Source organism: Petromyzon marinus, chromosome 35 (genome assembly GCF_048934315.1).
Source record: "Petromyzon marinus isolate PM22_M1 ecotype Great Lakes invasive population chromosome 35, UKy_Petmar_22M1.pri1.0, whole genome shotgun sequence".
Lineage (NCBI taxonomy): Eukaryota > Metazoa > Chordata > Hyperoartia > Petromyzontiformes > Petromyzontidae > Petromyzon > Petromyzon marinus.
In genome coordinates, this window is record NC_133701.1 from 769,198 (window position 1) to 788,191 (window position 18,994).

The 18,994-nt window shown below is 52.7% G+C and overlaps 1 protein-coding gene across 1 annotated transcript in view; it reads left to right on the forward strand.

Annotated features, from left to right (window-relative positions):
- The window catches only part of LOC116948794 (polypyrimidine tract-binding protein 3-like), a 40,168-nt gene extending 21,539 nt beyond the window's left edge, over positions 1–18,629 (forward strand). Inside the window, exons 11-16 of the mRNA XM_032965892.2 lie at positions 1,738–1,943; positions 6,594–6,627; positions 9,402–9,494; positions 11,980–12,190; positions 13,194–13,271; positions 14,379–18,629. Coding sequence (XP_032821783.2) covers positions 1,738–1,943; positions 6,594–6,627; positions 9,402–9,494; positions 11,980–12,190; positions 13,194–13,271; positions 14,379–14,511 — 755 coding nt within the window. The 3' untranslated portion in view covers positions 14,512–18,629. The remainder of the gene's footprint in view (positions 1–1,737; positions 1,944–6,593; positions 6,628–9,401; positions 9,495–11,979; positions 12,191–13,193; positions 13,272–14,378) is intronic.
- Positions 18,630–18,994: the final 365 nt, after the last annotated feature.

Here is an 18,994-nt window from a genome sequence, read left to right on the forward strand (position 1 = left end):
TGCGCTGTGGTGGAAGCCAACCCAGGGTAATAAGGTCTTGCGACGTTTTCTGTGATCGTCGGTCGACGACACTGCCGACAAAGGAAAACAATATATGATTGGCAACGTTTTAGGCAATGGCCCTTCTTCACAGCGGAATCCAATCTGGACGGAGAAGCTGCAGTTTTACCTTTGAATTAACTCCCCTCCGATGTGTTTTGTGGCGCGCAGCGCGTGTCGTTTTTCGGCATGAAGTCCGAGGTTTCTCTCAACGTGAAGAAGAAGACTTAGCGGCCAGCACGTGGAGCAGACCCGCCACACACGGGAGTTTACCTGCCACCTTTTGCCGTGGGCTAACCGGAACGCGAGAGCCCGTCGGATCACGGATTGACTTGCGTGTTGCAAACGTGCCTCGGCAGGCGTTGCCAGCGCAGGTCACGGAAGGGCGCGCGCTCCGTTGTTTAAACGCAAAGGAACCCGGTGCCATTTAGAGTCCTCTGTGAGTCCAGAAGGGACTGCTGCTCCCAACCGGGGCCACGATGCCACGTGGAGCAGCTTGCGGCGGGCTGCTCTCTGGCGTCGGGGCGCGCGTCACGGCGAAACGGCGTCGGGGCACCTGCGATTAGCACGCTTGGCTACGTGGAGTGCGAAAGAAATTCATCGTACATACAATTGAACGTACGGAGTCGCGGCATTGCGACGTTACGGTGCGCTGGGAAAATTGAAAGGCGTTGAAAAGTTTTCAGCAGATGTTCAAATCTGAGAAATGAAAGAGAACCCAACGGTGTGGATATGAGACACCTGACTGGCGATCGTCAAGGATGTTGATCATGACTGATGTTTTTAATTAGCGTTACCCTCATTTATACCGTGTTGTTTTGCAAAATTACATTTTCATTAATGTAATAGTCGGTTTATATTGAATTTTAATTGGTCGTGCATTATTTTTTTAATGCAAATTATTCCGTCAGGAGTTTTCCAGATACTGAATAATTGCTCGACCCTTTCTGAGATACCTTTGCATGTAATTAAGGCTCCCTCACATGATAATGATTTTATTCTTTAATTCATATTTCTACTGCACCTTTCAGCATGAAAACAAATAGCACCTTGGCTTAGAGTCACAGATCCTGGACACACATTCACTCACTGACCATGCACACACGTGCAATTCTCAGATGAAAGTTCATTACAAAAGCCCCGTTTTTCAGGGCTCCTCTGTAACACCAGACATGTACCAGTGAATCGTCAAAGTTGTGATGCAAAGACGGTTTCTTTATTGTCGCAGATGGGGTTTGACTTAAGGTACGTCACCAGTGCTAGCGGGATTGGTTTGTCGGACTGCCAGCAGATAAGAGGGCTCCTCCTCTCGGCAGAGTCCGGGTTGTGGTGCTTTCAGCAAAGAATAATGCTGCAGGTGCATCGATGTTTTGTCATTTATGTGGGGTGCGCTACGAAGCTTGTGACCCAAGTTCAATTCCAGCTCACGTCCAACACCAGCGATGATTATCTGAACCGGTCCTGGGTCTCCCCTATGTTGACTCCGCCTTAATTGAGAACCTGGTGTGCTATGTAAACTTCGCCACTGGTGTGGTGCTGGCCACCCATCCCCTCGTATGCTGCTCCGGCCTTCATAGGCGCTCGCTAACAGCGCTTGCCCCAACAGTCTCTTTGGCCATAGGGGGGGTGAGGGATCCTTGTGTGATTACACCGGCGCGTGATTGCGTGCGTGCCTGCGTTGTGTCTGCGTGCCCCTAGGCTTGCCGAGCGGCGTTGGCGGGAGGCTGCCCGGTGGCCTCCCTGGTGGCATGGGCTCCTTCGGCTTCCCGGGCATGATGGGGCCGCGCCTGGGTCTGCCCCCGCCCACGCCATCCAGAGGCGGCGGCGGCGGCGGCGGTAGCGGCGGGATGCCGGGCCTCCCCGTCAACTCCCCAGTGCTGCTGACGAGCAACCTCAATGCCGAGGTCCCGCCGCTTCTCTCGTGCCGTCCCCCCGGTGGCGTATCCACGACGGGGCCCGCGCCGTGGCCCCCCCTCCCCGCCCGGGGCTGCGGTTGCGTGGGGGCCCCCTGCGTGGGCGTCCCCAGCGAGTCGGTGTCCACACGCTCGGACCCCGGTGCTCCTGGCTGGGCGCCTGTGCATTCACTCCCGGCACAGTTTCAAAGCTCCTGCGGGTTTCCCCCCCCCCCCCCCCATCTTGGATACGCCACTGTGTGTTCTCCTCTTTCCCTGGGTAGACTTTGCCCACCCGTGGGTTTGTGGTCCCTCTCAGCAGCCAGCTCTGCCCCCCGATAGTGAAACGGAGAAAGCGACTCGCGGCAGAGTTCCTATGCCCCAGGGGTTTGGCTGTGACCACCGAACTGAGGAAGTCCGTACGGTCAGACACGTGGGGCCCGATTTCACATATTGGTGGTGGCTTTCTACAACCTCCACAATCTGTGAACTTAATTCTTGTTCTTGTTAGAAACTCTATTTGCAGTACCTCACTGATAGGAGAGAGTTGCAGGGAACTAGTTCATGTGCCTTCAGCTGCTCATAACCTGCACAACATTGCACATAATTGCTGCCAAGTTCTAAATCCTGTACTGAACAATTTTGTTTTATCTTGCTCTGCGTTAATTTGGCGTCCCCGTTTAAAACACGATTGTCTCACGATTAATTATGCCTTAATGGCAACACTTTCGGAAGTAAAGTAGTTTTTGCGTCAAGTCTTAATACGGTCAAATAGTTGTAGGCCCTAAGGCATCATGGAAACAACCCCTGCTACCTTGCAAGATATGCGAGTACATACACACGTTTGGCTGATCAAGGGAACATTGCAGACACATCACTGAGTGTAAACACTCACTAATTGGCCAATATCAGACAACAGAGTATGGGGAGGGATTTGGTACCGGCTTCTTCGTCACAAACTATGGAGGCTATTGCATCCTGCCATGCAGACATGCATCTTGGTTCGCGCCCTGTGCGCTATTCCCGGCCACGGCTAACATCAGTGGCGAGTGATATCAGAACCGGTTCTGGCCTCCTCACCCGAGCCTTCACCAACCCTCACTGACCAGCGTGGTGAAGTATGTTCCAAAAAACGTCCATGACCAACAATGCGTAGAGGGATGTCTTCTTTCATTGGTTTTGGACTGTTATGGTTATGCACATTCATGGTATGTGAGTGTGTGTATATATGGCAGATTCCAAGGTATTGTAGGGCGTGTTCCCTTGATGTCCTTTGGCATATTTTATTTCGTCCCAGGGCGGACATATTCTTTTGCAGTTGGCCGAGCTTCTCATGTGCTGGGCAGGATACTCTTGTGGTTGTAAAGTCATTGTTTCTTTACAAGTAGTTTTTTTTTATCGTATGTAAGAACAGGCACGTATGAGCTGTCAATCCTGACAGCGTTGCCATTAAACTTTACAGGAAAAGTCTCTGTTAAATTTTCCCATCAAAGCAACTTGTTTGACACTGAACATTCTAAGGGTGGCTTTGCTGCTTGTTAATGAGTCACCGTGTGCGTGTGTGCTGCATGTGGAGGCAGTTTTGATTTTACAGGAATGTTGTGCTCTTGCGTTGTTGTTATGATTCTTACGTTGTTTTAATTAACACCCCAATGTAGCTCCGGCAGCATTTTGTTTGAATGCGGCTCTTTTTGTTCACCATAACAAGCTGAAGGTGCAGTGAGTGTTCAGAGTTAACCTCACGAGTTTGTCAGCGAATTCACGCGAAGCACAGTGTCGCACAACTCGGGAGTAGTTTTTTTTTACAACGATGAATTCTAGAAATGTAAAATTGCGAGGATTGCATTGGCAGTGGTGCTGCGCGAGCACCAACAGAAACATTCACCACGTGCGCTAATCACGCCGCCTTGTGACAGAAACATGCACTCCAGTTGGGCAAAGTTTCGGACGATGGGCCTTCCTCTTGAAGCCATGGGTTGTGGGGAAAAACTAGTTGAACAACGCCATTTTCAGTTTACATGTGAACAGTTTTCCATGATTGGACATGGAATCCTTCAAAAGCGAAAAATACCCATATCAACTGGCTTAAATTACAGGTAGAGTTAAAACGGATGATTTAATATCAATGTAATCCTTATTTTCTTTTAAGTCATTCAAATCTATTTGCAGATCAACTGCATTTGCTTTGTAAGCAGAATTATAGAGTGAACCGTAATCTAAAATGTATAAAGAATTTAGTCGCTCAGCCGTTACAGATGTATGGCATTTTTTACTTTGTCAAATTTTACCGGACATTAAAATATCTTCAGATGTTAATGATTGCCCACTTATAACTTCACACAGGAGTAGACCTTTTATAGCCATTGTAAAATATGATTTGCCATAATACATTCCTTCTGCACCGTTTGATGATTTTATCAAAACAAGTTTATCCCCACCGTTTTAGTAGCCACGCATGGGAAGTTGTTCACGTGCCAGCCCCGCCGTAGTGCGACAGGCGATCTCCGAACTCCGAGTCGGCTGATCTGTCCTCGCCGAGCGGCCCAGCGGTAGCGCTGTCGCCGCTTGTCCCAGAGGTTCTTCTTTCCAATCCCACGGCCGCCCTGATGATACTCTGCAGGTGCATGGACTGGCGTGACGCTACGTGCTGCCAGCTTCACGCAATGTGGACGTCAAGGATCCCTTGACATTCGCAAGATTTGGCCATTGCGTGCCGGCATCGGGGTCCAGATTTGACATTATCCGCAAATGCCTTAACATTGTTGAATTGGGATAATGAATAACAATTAAGTTAGATTTATCCTGGTCTCTTGAATTCTCACCTCGTTAAACAAAATAAATTTGGCTGCGAAGAGAAGGGTCCTTTCCCGTGATCTCAGGCGAGTGTGTCTTTCTGTGAGAAGGCAGCGCTGCTTTGGAATTCTTTCCAAAGCCCAAAATCCTCTTTTATCGATATTGAACGAGTCAGTTTTAATGCAGCCCATGGTGAATCCGTCAAAGAGTTTGGGATTTACTGTTTTTAAAACTCGCTCACTCTCTCCACCTTCACTTGCTGACAGGGCCATGCTCACATGCTGACCTGTGGAGCTGTAGATCGGCATGGCTTCACTTTATCTCCTATCGCACGTCTGAAACCTCCAATGTGTCCATTCTGCCCTTGGCTATCTCTGCATTACTCCTTGTCTTTTCTGATCTCCGTTTCCCTCCGTTTGGCTTCTGCAAATTCTTAGAAACACCCGAAGCCGTAGGCCGAATGTGCAACATTTTCCGCAAACAAAAGCCAGCGCTCGGGATTTTGCCGTAAGAACTTCGTTTGCAACGTTGCAGACTTACCAAAGGGAACATTTATGTACGTCAAAAAATACAAAATACATTACATATGAGTTACTTCCATTTGACATTAGCTTAATTCACAACATTGTTTTTTCAAAGAAACGCAATATACCTAATGTGATATAAAGCTAAATTTAAATCAAATATATCCATTACATTGCTAGTCTGGCCCTTGCTATACCACAGTCTGCCTCTTACAAAAATTGTGTACTTTAACAAATCGGCCGCCCAAGTTAATTTCGGTGACCACTTCAACCAAAGCCAAAACTCACGACGCGCGAGGTTTGTACGTGCATGGTCTTTCCTTCACTCGTCCTGCCGATCGATGATTTTACTCCTGGTTTCTGCTGTATCTGTTGGCCTGCGCCAAAATCTAACAACATTCTACCGATCTGATGCATCTTCTCTTCTTGCGCTCTCTCTCTCTCTGTGTCTCTCTGTCTGCTCTCTCTGGCTCTTTCTCTCTCTCTTCTTGCCCTGCCCAGCCACAGCAGCCTCGCCTCTTCTGTCTACGACCTTCAAAAATGCATCTCTATTAATCTCGGAGCGGTTGTCCTCATTCCCTGCCCCCTCCTCACGGGCTCCTCGCCGCGGTCGCGAGCCACGCCGTTGTCGTCGATGCCCTCTCTCCTCCTCACCCCGGCTGATCTTTGTTTTCCTGTTTTTTGGATGGCTCCCTCAATCCCTCTCTCCTCCTCCTCCCTTCCCCTCCTCCCCTCCTGCCTCCATCCAAAGTCTGCATTTCATGCACTTTGCCGCTTCCCTTCTTCCTCCAAGTTCCCGTTCCCCCTCGTCATAGCTTCCCTCTCTCCTCATCTTTCTCTTCCCCTCACTTTCTCCGCTCCTCCATCGGTCATTCTTTCCATGCCTCTGCCCCCCACCCCTCGTGCTTCCTCTCATCCCCTTGAGCTCTGCGCCTCTCCCACTTCTCTCAACTCCCTGCTCTTGCTGTCCACCCCCCTTCTCCACCCCCCTTCTCCACCCTGGCTCCACCCTGGCTCCACCCTGGCTCCACCCTGGCTCCACCCTGGCTCCACCCTGGCTCCACGCTGCTCCACTGCTTCCTCTCCTTTCTGCGTCGTGCCCCTCCTGCCCTCCTTTACTCGAGGCTGCTTTCCTGCATCCATATCTTCCTTTTTACGTCGCTTCATGTTTTTATCATCATGTCCTTGTTCCTTCCCTCCCCCTCCTCCCCTCCCTCTCTCTCCCTCCCTCCATCCCTCCCCCTACCCAAACCTGCCATTCTGTGGACACGACTGTGGCTTGCGTGTGGCTGCGCTCTGCCCGCTCTATCTTGCCGACTCGACCGCCTCCTCCTCCTCTCTCTAGGCGGTTACGCCTCAAAGGCTCTTTAATCTGTTCGGTATGTCCTTGCCTCTACGTACCCTGCATCCAACCTCACTTGGGGGTGCTACACTCGTCCTTTAACGCCTTCACCACGCCTCATGTAGCGTCTTCGGGATTTGGTTAAGTTTTTTCTCGATACAGATATTTTAAAAGGAACAAAAGCGGCCCTTGTAAAAATAAATGCTTGGTGCTCCAGTTGAACAAATCCTGCGAGCACGCAGGTGAATTAATGAAAACAATAGAATTCGACACCTACGACTTTGCAAGAGGAATGTATCAGTCGTGGTGCCAGGTCGCTGGCACCTACCAGAATATCCTGAGGGTACTGAGCACCGTTCCTCTCTGGAGTTGCGCGCCCTCTCGATGTGCTTGCAGCACACAAGCTCGTGCCCGAGAGGGAGTGCTGGCGTACGTTCGCCATCCGCTTCCGAACCCAGATCACCCCAATGGATGGATGTGTGATTAATCTTAGAGCCCATCGCTGCGGTTTGACGTTCTGACGTGACCCGGGCGGTCTGCGGTTCCGTGAGGGAGCCTCGCGGATGTAAGAGGCCGCTGCAACGGCCGTGTGACAAACTGCCAAGGGCGCCAAATTTTCCAAAACAATTTTCTCCACAGTTGCCTGTTCGAGGCTGGGATTGGGGCCTCGCCACGAGCAACGCGGAATTTGAAACAGCCGAGCCGCCCCTGTGCAAAGGCCCGGGACGCTTATTGAATAAGCGTTTATAGATGCCACTCATTGGAAACGTTTGTAAAGGCCAAAACGGTTTGCCGAGTGTGGCTGGCACATTGAGGTCCACGGCCGTGGCGCGGAGGCTGCGGTGTTGGTGAAGGAGTTAAAGTTTCCCGGTGGTCGTGTCTCATCTGTTCATCGCAGATGCATTCATTGTGCTGCTAAGTACCACAACGTGTTTGATTAATAGCATGCGAGTTCTGACGGATTTGTGTTTTTGCCTCGTTTGTGTTCGTATTCATAAACTCACAGTAGACCGTTTACATTAATTTAAAATCGCGTGTAAAACGGCTAAATTTTTAAGTAGCAAGCGAATAAGATAATTTTACTAAGGCCGAGAAGTTGCAATAACTTTAACAAGTACTGTGTTTGTAAGTTTGCTAACCATTGTTTTTATTCCATGTGAAAGGTAAGGCTTTGAAGTCTTTTTTTATTTTATTGGTGACCCCGAAGTGTTTTGTTATGGGAATATCCGTGCATACTCATCTCTTTACAGTGTTTTATGAACAAAACGATGCCATTTGGATTCATATAGCATCTATAAACAAAAGCATCTCCATTGTGTGATCACCATACCAACCAGGCTAGTCAGCAACCCTCCCAGCTGAATGTATCCCATAGCAACTCTTAATCTGTCGCCATAAGGCACTTAGAACTCTGGCACAAGATCCCAGGAGCCCTGCTCAGGTCGCTGGGGCTGACGCTGAGGATGGGGTTGGGCTGCGCTAGGCCAGGCCCTGCGTGCTGCGGAGCCTGAGGGCAGCCACCCCAGCCTGAGGGCAGCCACCCCAGCCTGAGGGCAGCCACCCCAGCCTGAGGGCAGCCACCCCAGCCTGAGGGCAGCCACCCCAGCCTGAGGGCAGCCACCCCAGCTTGAGGGCAGCCACCCCAGCCTGAGGGCAGCCACCCCAGCCTGAGGGCAGCCACCCCAGCCTGAGGGCAGCCACCCCAGCCTGCAGGCAGCCACCCCAGCCTGAGGGCAGCCACCCCAGCCTGAGGGCAGCCACCCCAGCCTGAGGGCAGCCACCCCAGCCTGAGGGCAGCCACCCCAGCCTGAGGGCAGCCACCCCAGCCTGAGGGCAGCCACCCCAGCCTGAGGGCAGCCACCCCAGCCTGAGGGCAGCCACCCCAGCCTGAGGGCAGCCACCCCAGCCTGAGGGCAGCCACCCCAGCCTGAGGGCAGCCACCCCAGCCTGAGGGCAGCCACCCCAGCCTGAGGGCAGCCACCCCAGCCTGAGGGCAGCCACCCCAGCCTGAGGGCAGCCACCCCAGCCTGAGGGCAGCCACCCCAGCCTGAGGGCAGCCACCCCAGCCTGAGGGCAGCCACCCCAGCCTGAGGGCAGCCATATGCATCGTGTGTAGGGACGCCAGGGGGCTTGTCCCATGGCCTTTGTAATGTAAAAGTATTTACCCCCTCCCACACGACTTCACCTGCAGCACACACCTAGGAGCAGTGGCGTAAGATCAATTGTTGTACTCTACTTCTATGCGTCAGCATCTATTTCTATCTGTCTTTACCAACCCACGCTCAACCAGCTTCGTGAAGTATGGTCGAATAATCCCCACAACCAGCGCAGCATTTCTCTAGGACGTAGGCCAAATTACGTGCCGGTGATGCTCTGTAGAGCTGTCTCGTGGAGGCCTTGTGCAGCTGCAGCAATCCGTACGGGGCAGCTTCGTCGTGTGGGAAGTTCTCGCGGTAACCCGTCAGAGTGGCATCGCTGTAGGCGCGGAACCAGGAGAGGCAGGGATGTGTACGCGTGTGTACATGTGTGCGTATGCGCGTGTGTTCGTACGCGCGTGTGTTCGTACGCGCGTGTGTTCGTACGCGCGTGTGTTCGTACGCGCGCGTGTGTACATGTACGCCTGTGTGTATGTGTGCGTGCGTGTACGTGTTGTGCGCGTGTACGTATGTGGTGCGCGCGTACGCGTGTGGTGCGTGTGTACGTGTGTGGGTGGGTCACGCGTTGGAGGGGAGGGGAGGGCGAGTGGCCAGGAGGCCGTGGCTGCTGTCTGCGCGGTGCCGGTGCTGATGTGGGTCTGCGTGCTGTGTGCAGGCATGTTTGGCGACGTGCTGCGCGTGAAGATCCTCTACAACAGGAAGGACACGGCGCTCATCCAGATGGCCGACTCCAACCAAGCGCAGATCGGTGAGATGGCGGCCCCCTGGCCCACACGCGTACCGTATCTCACCGTAGCGCACCGTATCTCACCGTAGCTCACCGTAGCGCACCGTAGCGCACCGTATCGCGCAGTAGCGTGCCGTAGCTCGCCATAGCGTGCCACAGCGCGCCACAGCGCGCCATAGCGCGCCATAGCGCGCCATAGCGCGCCATAGCTCGCCACACTCCGTAGGGATCGCTCGGGGATCTCGGTCCTCGCACACGCCATTTCGACTCCGGTAATGTCCGTCAACTCGTTGTTGAGCAGCACAGGGACTGTGCTGGGAATTGTATCTATTGGGCATGATTTTCAAGGCATGGTTCAGAGGTTACATTTTTCTTTAAAGACCTTATTTGTGATGAAAATTTTATTTTGATTAAATATAAATATATTGGAAAAACGAGGCGTAGGTTTTGGCAAGACTCGTCGCAAGAAGAGAAGACGGCCACAAGTCGCGGATAGTGAGGAAGTGGTTAGCCGTGGAGCGGAGCGAGTCGCAGACATCGGCCGTGCGTGGGTGCCAGAAGGACCACGCCATCGTCACAGGGTGGCTCGGGGAGGCCTTTATCCAGCTGTGGATTGATCTCGACTATGTTGATGAAACAGGGTGTGATGGACAGAGCCGGAGTTTCGTAGCGACGCATGGCGTCTCAGCCACGGCATTCATTCGCCCCTGTGGTGCGAGGCGTGGTGTTGTGGTGCGAGGCGTGGTGTTGTGGTGCGAGGCGTGGTGTTGTGGTGCGGGGCGTGGTGTTGTGGTGCGAGGCGTGGTGTTGTGGTGCGAGGCGTGGTGTTGTGGTGCGAGGCGTGGTGTTGTGCAGGCGTGGTGTTGTGGTGCGAGGCGTGGTGTTGTGGTGCGAGGCGTGGTGTTGTGGTTGGTGTTGTGGTGCGGGGCGTGGTGTTGTGGTGTTGTGGTGGTGCGGGGCGTGGTGTTGTGGTTGGTGTTGTGGTGCGGGGCGTGGTGTTGTGGTTGGTGTTGTGGTGCGGGGCGTGGTGTTGTGGTGTTGTGGTGGTGCGAGGCGTGGTGTTGTGGTTGGTGTTGTGGTGCGGGGCGTGGTGTTGTGGTTGGTGTTGTGGTGCGGGGCGTGGTGTTGTGGTGTTGTGGTGGTACGGGGCGTGGTGTTGGGGTGCGGGGCGTGGTGTTGGGGTGCGGTGTTGTGGTGCGGGGTGTTGTGGTGCAGGGCGTGGTGTTGTGCGGGGCGTGGTGTTGTGATGGTGTTGTGGTGCGGGGCGTGGTGTTGTGGTGTTGTGGTGGTACGGGGCGTGGTGTTGTGGTGCGGGGTGTTGTGGTCTGGGGCGTGGTGTTGTGATGGTGTTGTGGTGCGGGGCGTGGTGTTGTGGTGTTGTGGTGGTGCGGGGCGTGGTGTTGTGGTGCGGGGTGTTGTGGTGCGGGGCGTGGTGTTGTGGTTGGTGTTGTGGTGCGGGGCGTGGTGTTGTGGTGCGGGGCGTGGTGTTGTGGTGCGGGGCGTGGTGTTGTGCAGGGCGTGATGTTGTGGTGCGGGGCGTGGTGTTGTGGTGGTGTTGTGGTGCGGGGCGTGGTGTTGTGGTGGGGCGGGGTGTTGTGGTGTGGTGGTGTTGTGGTGGTGTTGTGGTGGTGTTGTGGTGTGGTGTTGTGGTGGTGTTGTGGTGTGGTGTTGTGGTGGTGTTGTGGTGTGGTGTTGTGGTGGTGTTGTGGTGTTGTGGTGGTGTTGTGGTGGTGTTGTGGTGCGGGGCGTGGCTCTTACCTTGAGGTTTTTTTTTCCCTTTCAATCGGGGGGACTACATTTCCATAACAATAACTCGCTTTGTGGGATTTAGTTTTCCCCTTCATCCATGGAAGTCGGCCTGGATGCTCGATACAGCCTCATTAAATCGCCTCGAGCCAGGAATTTTTTGTTTTAATAAAAAAATTAATAACGACAACACCCATAGCGCTGAGACGTGGCAAGCCATTGCTATGGTGCTGTGCTGAGTGGCACCCTCTTGGTTCAACCAAAATGTTTCACTGTCATTGTCATGGTTGCTCTTTTCCCAGTTACGTTTCAGTCGTGCATTCGGCGCTTCGTTGCGAGACAAACGCATTTCCCCGGATTTATTTCAGTGAACGGTGCATCACCACGTGTCAGAGAACAGCCCTGGAAGATGACTTCACAGACCAACTTCTAACGTCACTTCAATCGGCCTCTGTATACCCACGAGGGGAAAACCTATTGCATGCCCTGCATGTAGGGTAGAAACCCAAATTTACTATCTATTTGTTGCAGTCATTGGTGTCTGAGTTGAGTCGATCAACTCGCTGCACTTAAGAACCCAGTTAAATCGGCGGGTGCATCCAAAACCTGGATTCATACCCAGAGTCTCGGCAGTGCTGGGTGGGGGTGCGCCAAGCGCCGACCCACCGCTCTGACCGTCTCTCCCACCGCCGTCGCACGCGCGAGCGCCACCGTGGGAGAGAAATAAGCTTCGCGTCCTTCCCGCCGTACCCTCCCGCAGTCATGAACCACCTGAACGGGCAGCGGATGTACGGCAAGCCGATACGCGTGACGAGCTCGCGCTACCAGACGGTGCAGCTGCCGCGCGACGGCTCGGACTCCCTGACGTGCGACTTCTCCGACTCGCCGCTGCACCGCTTCCGCCGCATGGGCGCCAAGAACTTCCACCACATCTTCCCACCCTCCGTCACGCTGCACCTCTCCAACATCCCGTGAGATCGGCGATTACCGCTCGCGATGACGCGACGATGACCCTCGCGTGCCGCGTTGACTCTGCCACCGTCGTGTTAGCGAGGGGTGGGGGCGTGCGGAATTAGTTTCAATCCAGAGCAGCGACGCGATTCTCTCCCGGTGTTTCTCAGACTCGTGAGATTGTGTGAGAATTCCGGTGGTCCGAGATGATGATCAGAGTGCTTCTTGAGAAAATCCTCCTAATCTGCTGCTCGGGTTCCCACGCACGTCTGCCCCGGGTGCTTCCTGCTGCTTTGGCAGAGGCAATCCCCTCGTAGGGATTAGAATTGCACACACAAAATACTCAACATCTATGGATATTTTGGCCGAGGGTTGAGCAAACACTCGCACATGTTATTGCGCTCGTCTACCCAGGAGAAAACCTCACTGAGTCTCAGGACGCTATTAGCGGAGGATCCTGCCAAGTGTTCGCAGTCGGGAGGCGATGTTTCTGAGCATTGTCCCGATTGAGTAATTTTCTGGAAGTCTTTCAGCATTGGGATGTTTTTGGCTATGAGAAGACTCGCGCAGAACCGGAGAAGAACGTACAACAAACGTATCAGATGTTTACTATCACGTGGTATTGCGTGTGTAATTGTGGAAAATAAAATAATACAGATGGGGATCTTTTTTTACCAGAGTAAATACAGTAACACGTTGTTGGCCCATCAGCCTACGGACATGGGTTACAGAAATGTTAAACCCTGGACTTGTTTTGACTTTCTGAGTCTCATCAGCAGGGTTTGGCCTGTGAAAACATGCTGTCTGTATCACCGGGAAAGCCAACAGAAGGCCGCCAGTAGACTGATGGACGAGGACGTTGCCTTGCGTTTCTATGAAGTGGATCGCTGCATCTCGTATTTATTGCTTTATTGCGTCCATTGTTCTGCCACCGTCGTTACGTGCCATCTCTTTCTCTGCCTCTGATTTCGAAATTATTTGCTGTTCGCATACTGACTGCCACTGAACCTCTCATTCGTGCAGATCCTCGGTGTTGGAGGATGATCTGAAGACCCTTTTTGAAAGCAATGGCTGCGTAGTGAAGGCGCTCAAGTTCTTTGCGTAAGTGTTTTACATTATTGTTATGAATATCTTTCACCAGGATCTACACGCAAAAGTGACGCTGCCGCTACGTAACGATGAGCACAGCGGAGTTGCATATCCAGAGCTCGCCGATTCAATCTCCCGGCGCGGCAGCTGAAACAATAGGCCAGGCTTCTTAAATCCCCCTCTGCATGTTGTCTTTGCGTTTATGTCTCGCTCAGATAAGCAGCTCCTATTTAACCTCTGGTGTGGTGATGCTTATGTTCTTGGCCCGACGGGATGAAAGATCGGCACGAGACTAAAAGAACATCGCATACCCAGAGACACAAATGTCGGCAGTTGCGGAACATGCCTGCCAACAAGGCCATGATTCATCTTCTTTGGTTCTTTCGGTAAAGTCGCGTAGAATGATAATAAAATAATAAATTGATAAAATAAAATAACACAATAATATTCTCACGACGTTTCGGCCACAACACAAGCGGCCTTCATCAGGTGAAGGGGGGCGAGACTGTCTGGTAGGACAGCGCTGGAGTGAAAGAGCCACGTTCAGATACGGCCTTTAAGCTGCTGCAGAAAAAGGCCATGATGTTTCATAGTTTATGTTAATACCTGCAGGTATCGCTCCTGCTAATTCCTGCTCACCTATGTCGATCTGCTGATGATGTCACCTCACCTATTTAAGGCCCAAAATCGGTGAACATTTTCTCGAAAGCAGTTCAGCTCTGGCGATGTACTGATGACGCCTTCTACCAGCAGAAGGTCGTCCGTAATTGTTAAATGTGTGTGGATCGCTCCCCAGCGTTCACGGTGGTGCCAAAGCGACAAACACCGGTGCGTTTGTTCACCTGACGACCGTTTGTCCCCGCCAGGTGGAGGAGGGTACACGACACACGTTGGCTTCGTACTCGCGTGATCTGACCCGAACATCAATTGCAAATCAATTGGACGTTGAACCGATAAAACCCCGGTAGCATTGTTTTTTTTTGCAATAATGAAGGCAGCGCTAATCTGGCGTTTGAGAACGTGGCCGGGGATAGAAGCGATGACGTGTTTAGGCTGCACAGCGGCACGCCGGTCTGATGCGCCGTGTGGCCTTCGCGGTGGTGATCGTGGTGATGACAGCACCGACCACAAGATGGCCCTCGTCCAGATGGAATCGCTGGAGGAGGCCATCCAGACGCTGGCCGAGTTGCACAACCACGAGTTGGAGAAGAACCGCCTGCTGCGCGTCTCCTTCTCCAAGTCGGTCATCTGAGCGGCGCCGTGCCAGGGGGGCGGCCCTCGGCGGCGCCGCCGCCCGCAGCCTCTCGAGCCGGAGGGCCCCTCCACTCTCCGGGAAGTCGGCGGTCAGATTCCCCCTTTGCTCCAGCATCCATTCCTGTCGCCCGCCCCACCTGTCTCTCCATATTAAAGTGAATTCGAATGTTGAGAGTGTGCCTGGTTTCTCACCAGTTAGATCTCACTCGAGTCATTCAAATCGACCAAAAAGAGAGCAGCCTCTTAGCAAGTAAAATATTCGCCCATGAGATTGTGTGCTGCTGCACTCGATGATGACAGGACCTTCCCGTTAATATGAATCTCCACTCACACCTGTAACTGGATCTCCAATACGAGCAGCCTTCGGAGCTTCGCCTGCGGAGCGGCCAGCTTCGCACCGCGGAGCGGCCAGCTTCGCTCGCGGAGCGCCCAGCTTCGCACCGCGGAGCGGCCAGCTTCGCACCGCGGAGCGGCCAGCTTCGCACCGCGGAGCGGCCAGCTTCGCACCGCGGAGCGGCCAGCTTCGCTCGCGGAGCGGCCAGCTTCGCACCGCGGAGCGGCCAGCTTCGCACCGCGGAGCGGCGAGCTTCGCTCGCGGAGCGGCCAGCTTCGCACCGCGGAGCGGCCAGCTTCGCACCGCGGAGCGGCCAGCTTCGCTCGCGGAGCGGCCAGCTTCGCACCGCGGAGCGGCCAGCTTCACCCGCGGAGCGGCCAGCTTCACCCGCGTGGCGGCCAGCTTCGCACCGCGTGGCTGCCGCGGGGGCACGGGCGGCGTGTGGGCCGGCCAGGGTGTGGGCAGCGCCGCTGTGGTTGTGAAGCCGCGAGGTTTCGCGTGGCTCTTCCATCACACGCGGAGAAACGCGTTCATGCCGGTGGCTTCGGTTATCAGTGCCTTCATTTGAATGCGAATTTCTCATGATTTGGCACCTTGTCCAATTACAAACTCATCCCGGCAGCCTCCACACCCGAACCCCAAACTGTTTCGACATCATTGCCTTAACGTGCCCTTCCACTCTTAAACGGGGCTGCATTGATGCGTTCCACAATTTATCATTGCGGTTTTTTGTTGTTGCAAATAAACAGTTTGAGTACGGAGTTAAGTGTGAGATCGGCTCCTTACATTGAATACTTCAAGGTGAATCCTCATTCTTGCTCCAAACACTGGAGGGAGTGATGCATTGTGGTAGGAAGTGGGGCTGCGTGCCTCAGGGATGCACCACTGTTTGTTCTATCCATGGTCGTGTGGTCACAGACCGCTCTGGGTGCCTCTCTACGGTGGCACTACACCACCACATCCAGTGCTGTGGAGCCCTGTTTTGTATTTTATCTTTTTGCAAAGGGAATCTTCAAACCCAATAACCATCGCACACTATCCGAGCATTTTGGTGATTACCGTCGGTTACACGTACATGTTTCGAGGGTTGCAGTTGCTTTATGTCACGAGTCCAAGACTGTAGTACGGTGCATAAGCTATCGTGTAAAACGTTAGGAGCGTCTGCTTTAGGTAAGTGTGCTAATGTCGTTGATATTGCAGCGTAACAGTGATGCCAGTGTTTGAGGTTTTAGCTCGCGCTCATCTCCGCGTGATCTTTCGGCACGACGTGGATGCTCAGGATGTTTTGTGCCGAGTAGAAACGAGAGCTCGTGACCGCTACGGTGACCTCCCGGGACACGGCCGCACGCCGCTAGTCGCGTGCGGCCAGGCACACGCCTCTCCGCGTGTTTTCGCGCTGTGTTGCTCGGCACGATGTCCGACGTTTCGCTGCGCGTGCCGGGAGCTTTGCAGCGCCAACCGCGAAAACCTGGCCAGCCGTATGGCAGCGATCAATCGGTCCGCCTGCTCTGGAGCCAGAGCCACCGAGCTCGCAGTGGCGGCGATCGCTCCGATCTGTTGGGTCCCCTCGGGGAGGATCTGCCTCGTGCTGCCCCATGCTGGTCGAGCAGGACCCCGAGAGTGCGGGTACGGTGATGGTGCGCTGAGATTAAGACGCCGTAAAATCGCCGTGTAGCCATCGCGGAGACTGCTGCCCCTGCTCGTATATTGAGAGGCACCCGCATGGGAAAGTGAACTTTTTAAATATTCGGGTGAATATCTTGAATTGTAAGGTAGGTTTCAAACAGGTTAACCTTTACGTAACCTGCTGTATCCGTGGATGCCTGGCACCAGCAATCATTGTTGTCTGCATGCATTTGCCAGACATTACACTGCATGCGAATGAGTCCTTGTGTTCACCAGCGTAGAGAGCATGCACAGTTCCGTGTTTGACAAGAAACGCGTGATGATTGTGGTCCTCGCCTACTACAGGATTTATTATCACAATTGCAGTTACAATGTGATGGTTATCATTGAGAGTATATACACAAGCTGCACGTTATAGGGTTGCCAACTGGTCTGGGTTTGACCCAGACCGTTTAGGAATTGGCAGACCAAGGTCTCGTTCCGGTCCTGTGTTGAACTTCGCTGAGGTTAACTGCACCGTTCTGATGGACCAAAGCGGACCGACAACTATGCCCGGGTTTGGTCTACAGTGGAAAAGGCGACAGAGACCGAGTGCCAGCACGGCCGCCACTGTGCGGGCGACGGATGCGCCGATCCCAGGTGGCACCGCCACAGCGCACACGACAGCACCCCTCTTGGCACAGCAGAAGCGTCATAACCTGGCAGACTCCCTACGGTGGTGGCACGGGATAGTCGTTTTAATCTCCGCCTGCGTGTCCAGCGGTGTCACTCTTACGTTTGAGACGAGCGGGAGAATTGTTCACGTGGCGGCGACGCGCCCAGGCAAGGACAACACGGACACATCCACAGGGCTTCGCTTCGCGTGTGGGGGTTAACAGCCTGTTCTCGTTGACCAAGGAGACCACTGCTGCCCTAACGTTTCCCCCAAGTCAGCTGTCCCTGCAGATAAGGAACGCAAGCGGTCATTTAAATCATTGTACACAAAGTGAATTTCCTCTTAAAAACCTGGGTGTCTGAAGGTAACATTTCAGCTTTAAGGATCACTTACCGTGTTAGCATGATCAAAAATATTCACAATTTACAGAAACTCGCGAGCAGAATGTTGTACTTTGATAATTGATGTGATGCACACGACGAGCAATTCTGCGAAATCTTAGGAAGCTTGTATTTCTACCCGACAAGGTAATCGCCATTTAAACAACCCGTGTCATTCACCTATCTCTGTCGTTGACACGTGGGTTGAGCGGCTTGTTGCAGTGTTGCTGGAATTGTTGCTCGTGAACTGCGTAAGGCCACTCGTACGCTTTGCAGGCTTGGAAGTTTATAGCATCGAGTTGTATAGTTGTGAATTAAATGCCATGCTAAGATGTGGAGACAGTTTTCCAATTCGGTGAATTAAAAAAAATCAACAATTCAAGAGCCGCGCTGCACTGTGGTGAATACGAAACGGGCCTTGGTAAATGACGTCACGAAGCAGTCTCCTTCCAGAGCCGCCGGTTTCTGCCCCGTGGCTTCGTGGAGAATTCGGTCGCTACCCCAGCACAATCCACGATGGCATGGACACATCCCCATCCCCTCCTGTGGCACGACGCTCTTATCTGCTTGTTAAGTGAACATTGTAAGTTGTTTTAGATTGCTGTGCTTTTAAATTCCCAGGACAAACTCTTAATTTGAACTTATTTTCTAAGTAATTGAAAGCATGACTACAACTGGTGATGGTGAACTTATTACGCAGATGTCCCGTACCTGCATGCTCAGTGGCTCGCACCTGCAGCATCGATAAATCCCACAGCCCAAGTGCAGCGTTGCTGGAAGCGTTGCTGGAAGAGTTCACGGCACAGTCCCATCCCACATTGGAGCATTTGGTGGTTTCGCGTTTTGATTGCCGCTTCTCGTTATTTGCCTCGCGAACTGCTTTGGCGATGAAACTCTGTGATGATGGTTTAGGCCTTCGTGTAGTTTGTGATAAGCCCGTTTGGGGGTTCGTGTAATGTCAGATTTTAAAATGTCCTTGTAAACCATCGCAAACTTTTAAATCTCTGCTTTGTAGAATGAGAGAAGTGTGAAGTGTATCATGTTTATTAACCCACATGGTATTCGCCAAGGCTGCGGTATTGACTGTTTTTTCCGTTTCTAAATAAACATTCTTAAAATTGCATTTTTACTTAATTTCATTTTAAAATGTCGAATGGTTTTAGAAACGAAACACTGCTTTGTCTCAATAATGATGCTGTGAATTCACTTTCCACTATTTTGATGAGACTTATTCTGAGCCGTCTTTAGTGTACAATCGACACATTCCACCACTGCTGCAAAAACTTCATTGTTGGGTCCGCTTTAGATAAAACCTCAAGGTAGTAACTCAGTCTTGATTTGAAGCTTTCGTGACTGGAGGAATCCATACGTTTTGGTTCTTTCGGTAAAGTTACGTAGGGAGAAAAATAAAAAAAATAAATCACGTTTCGATCGCAACACAAAGCGGTCGTCTTCAGGCGGAAAAAATAATCCAGCAGTGAAACTG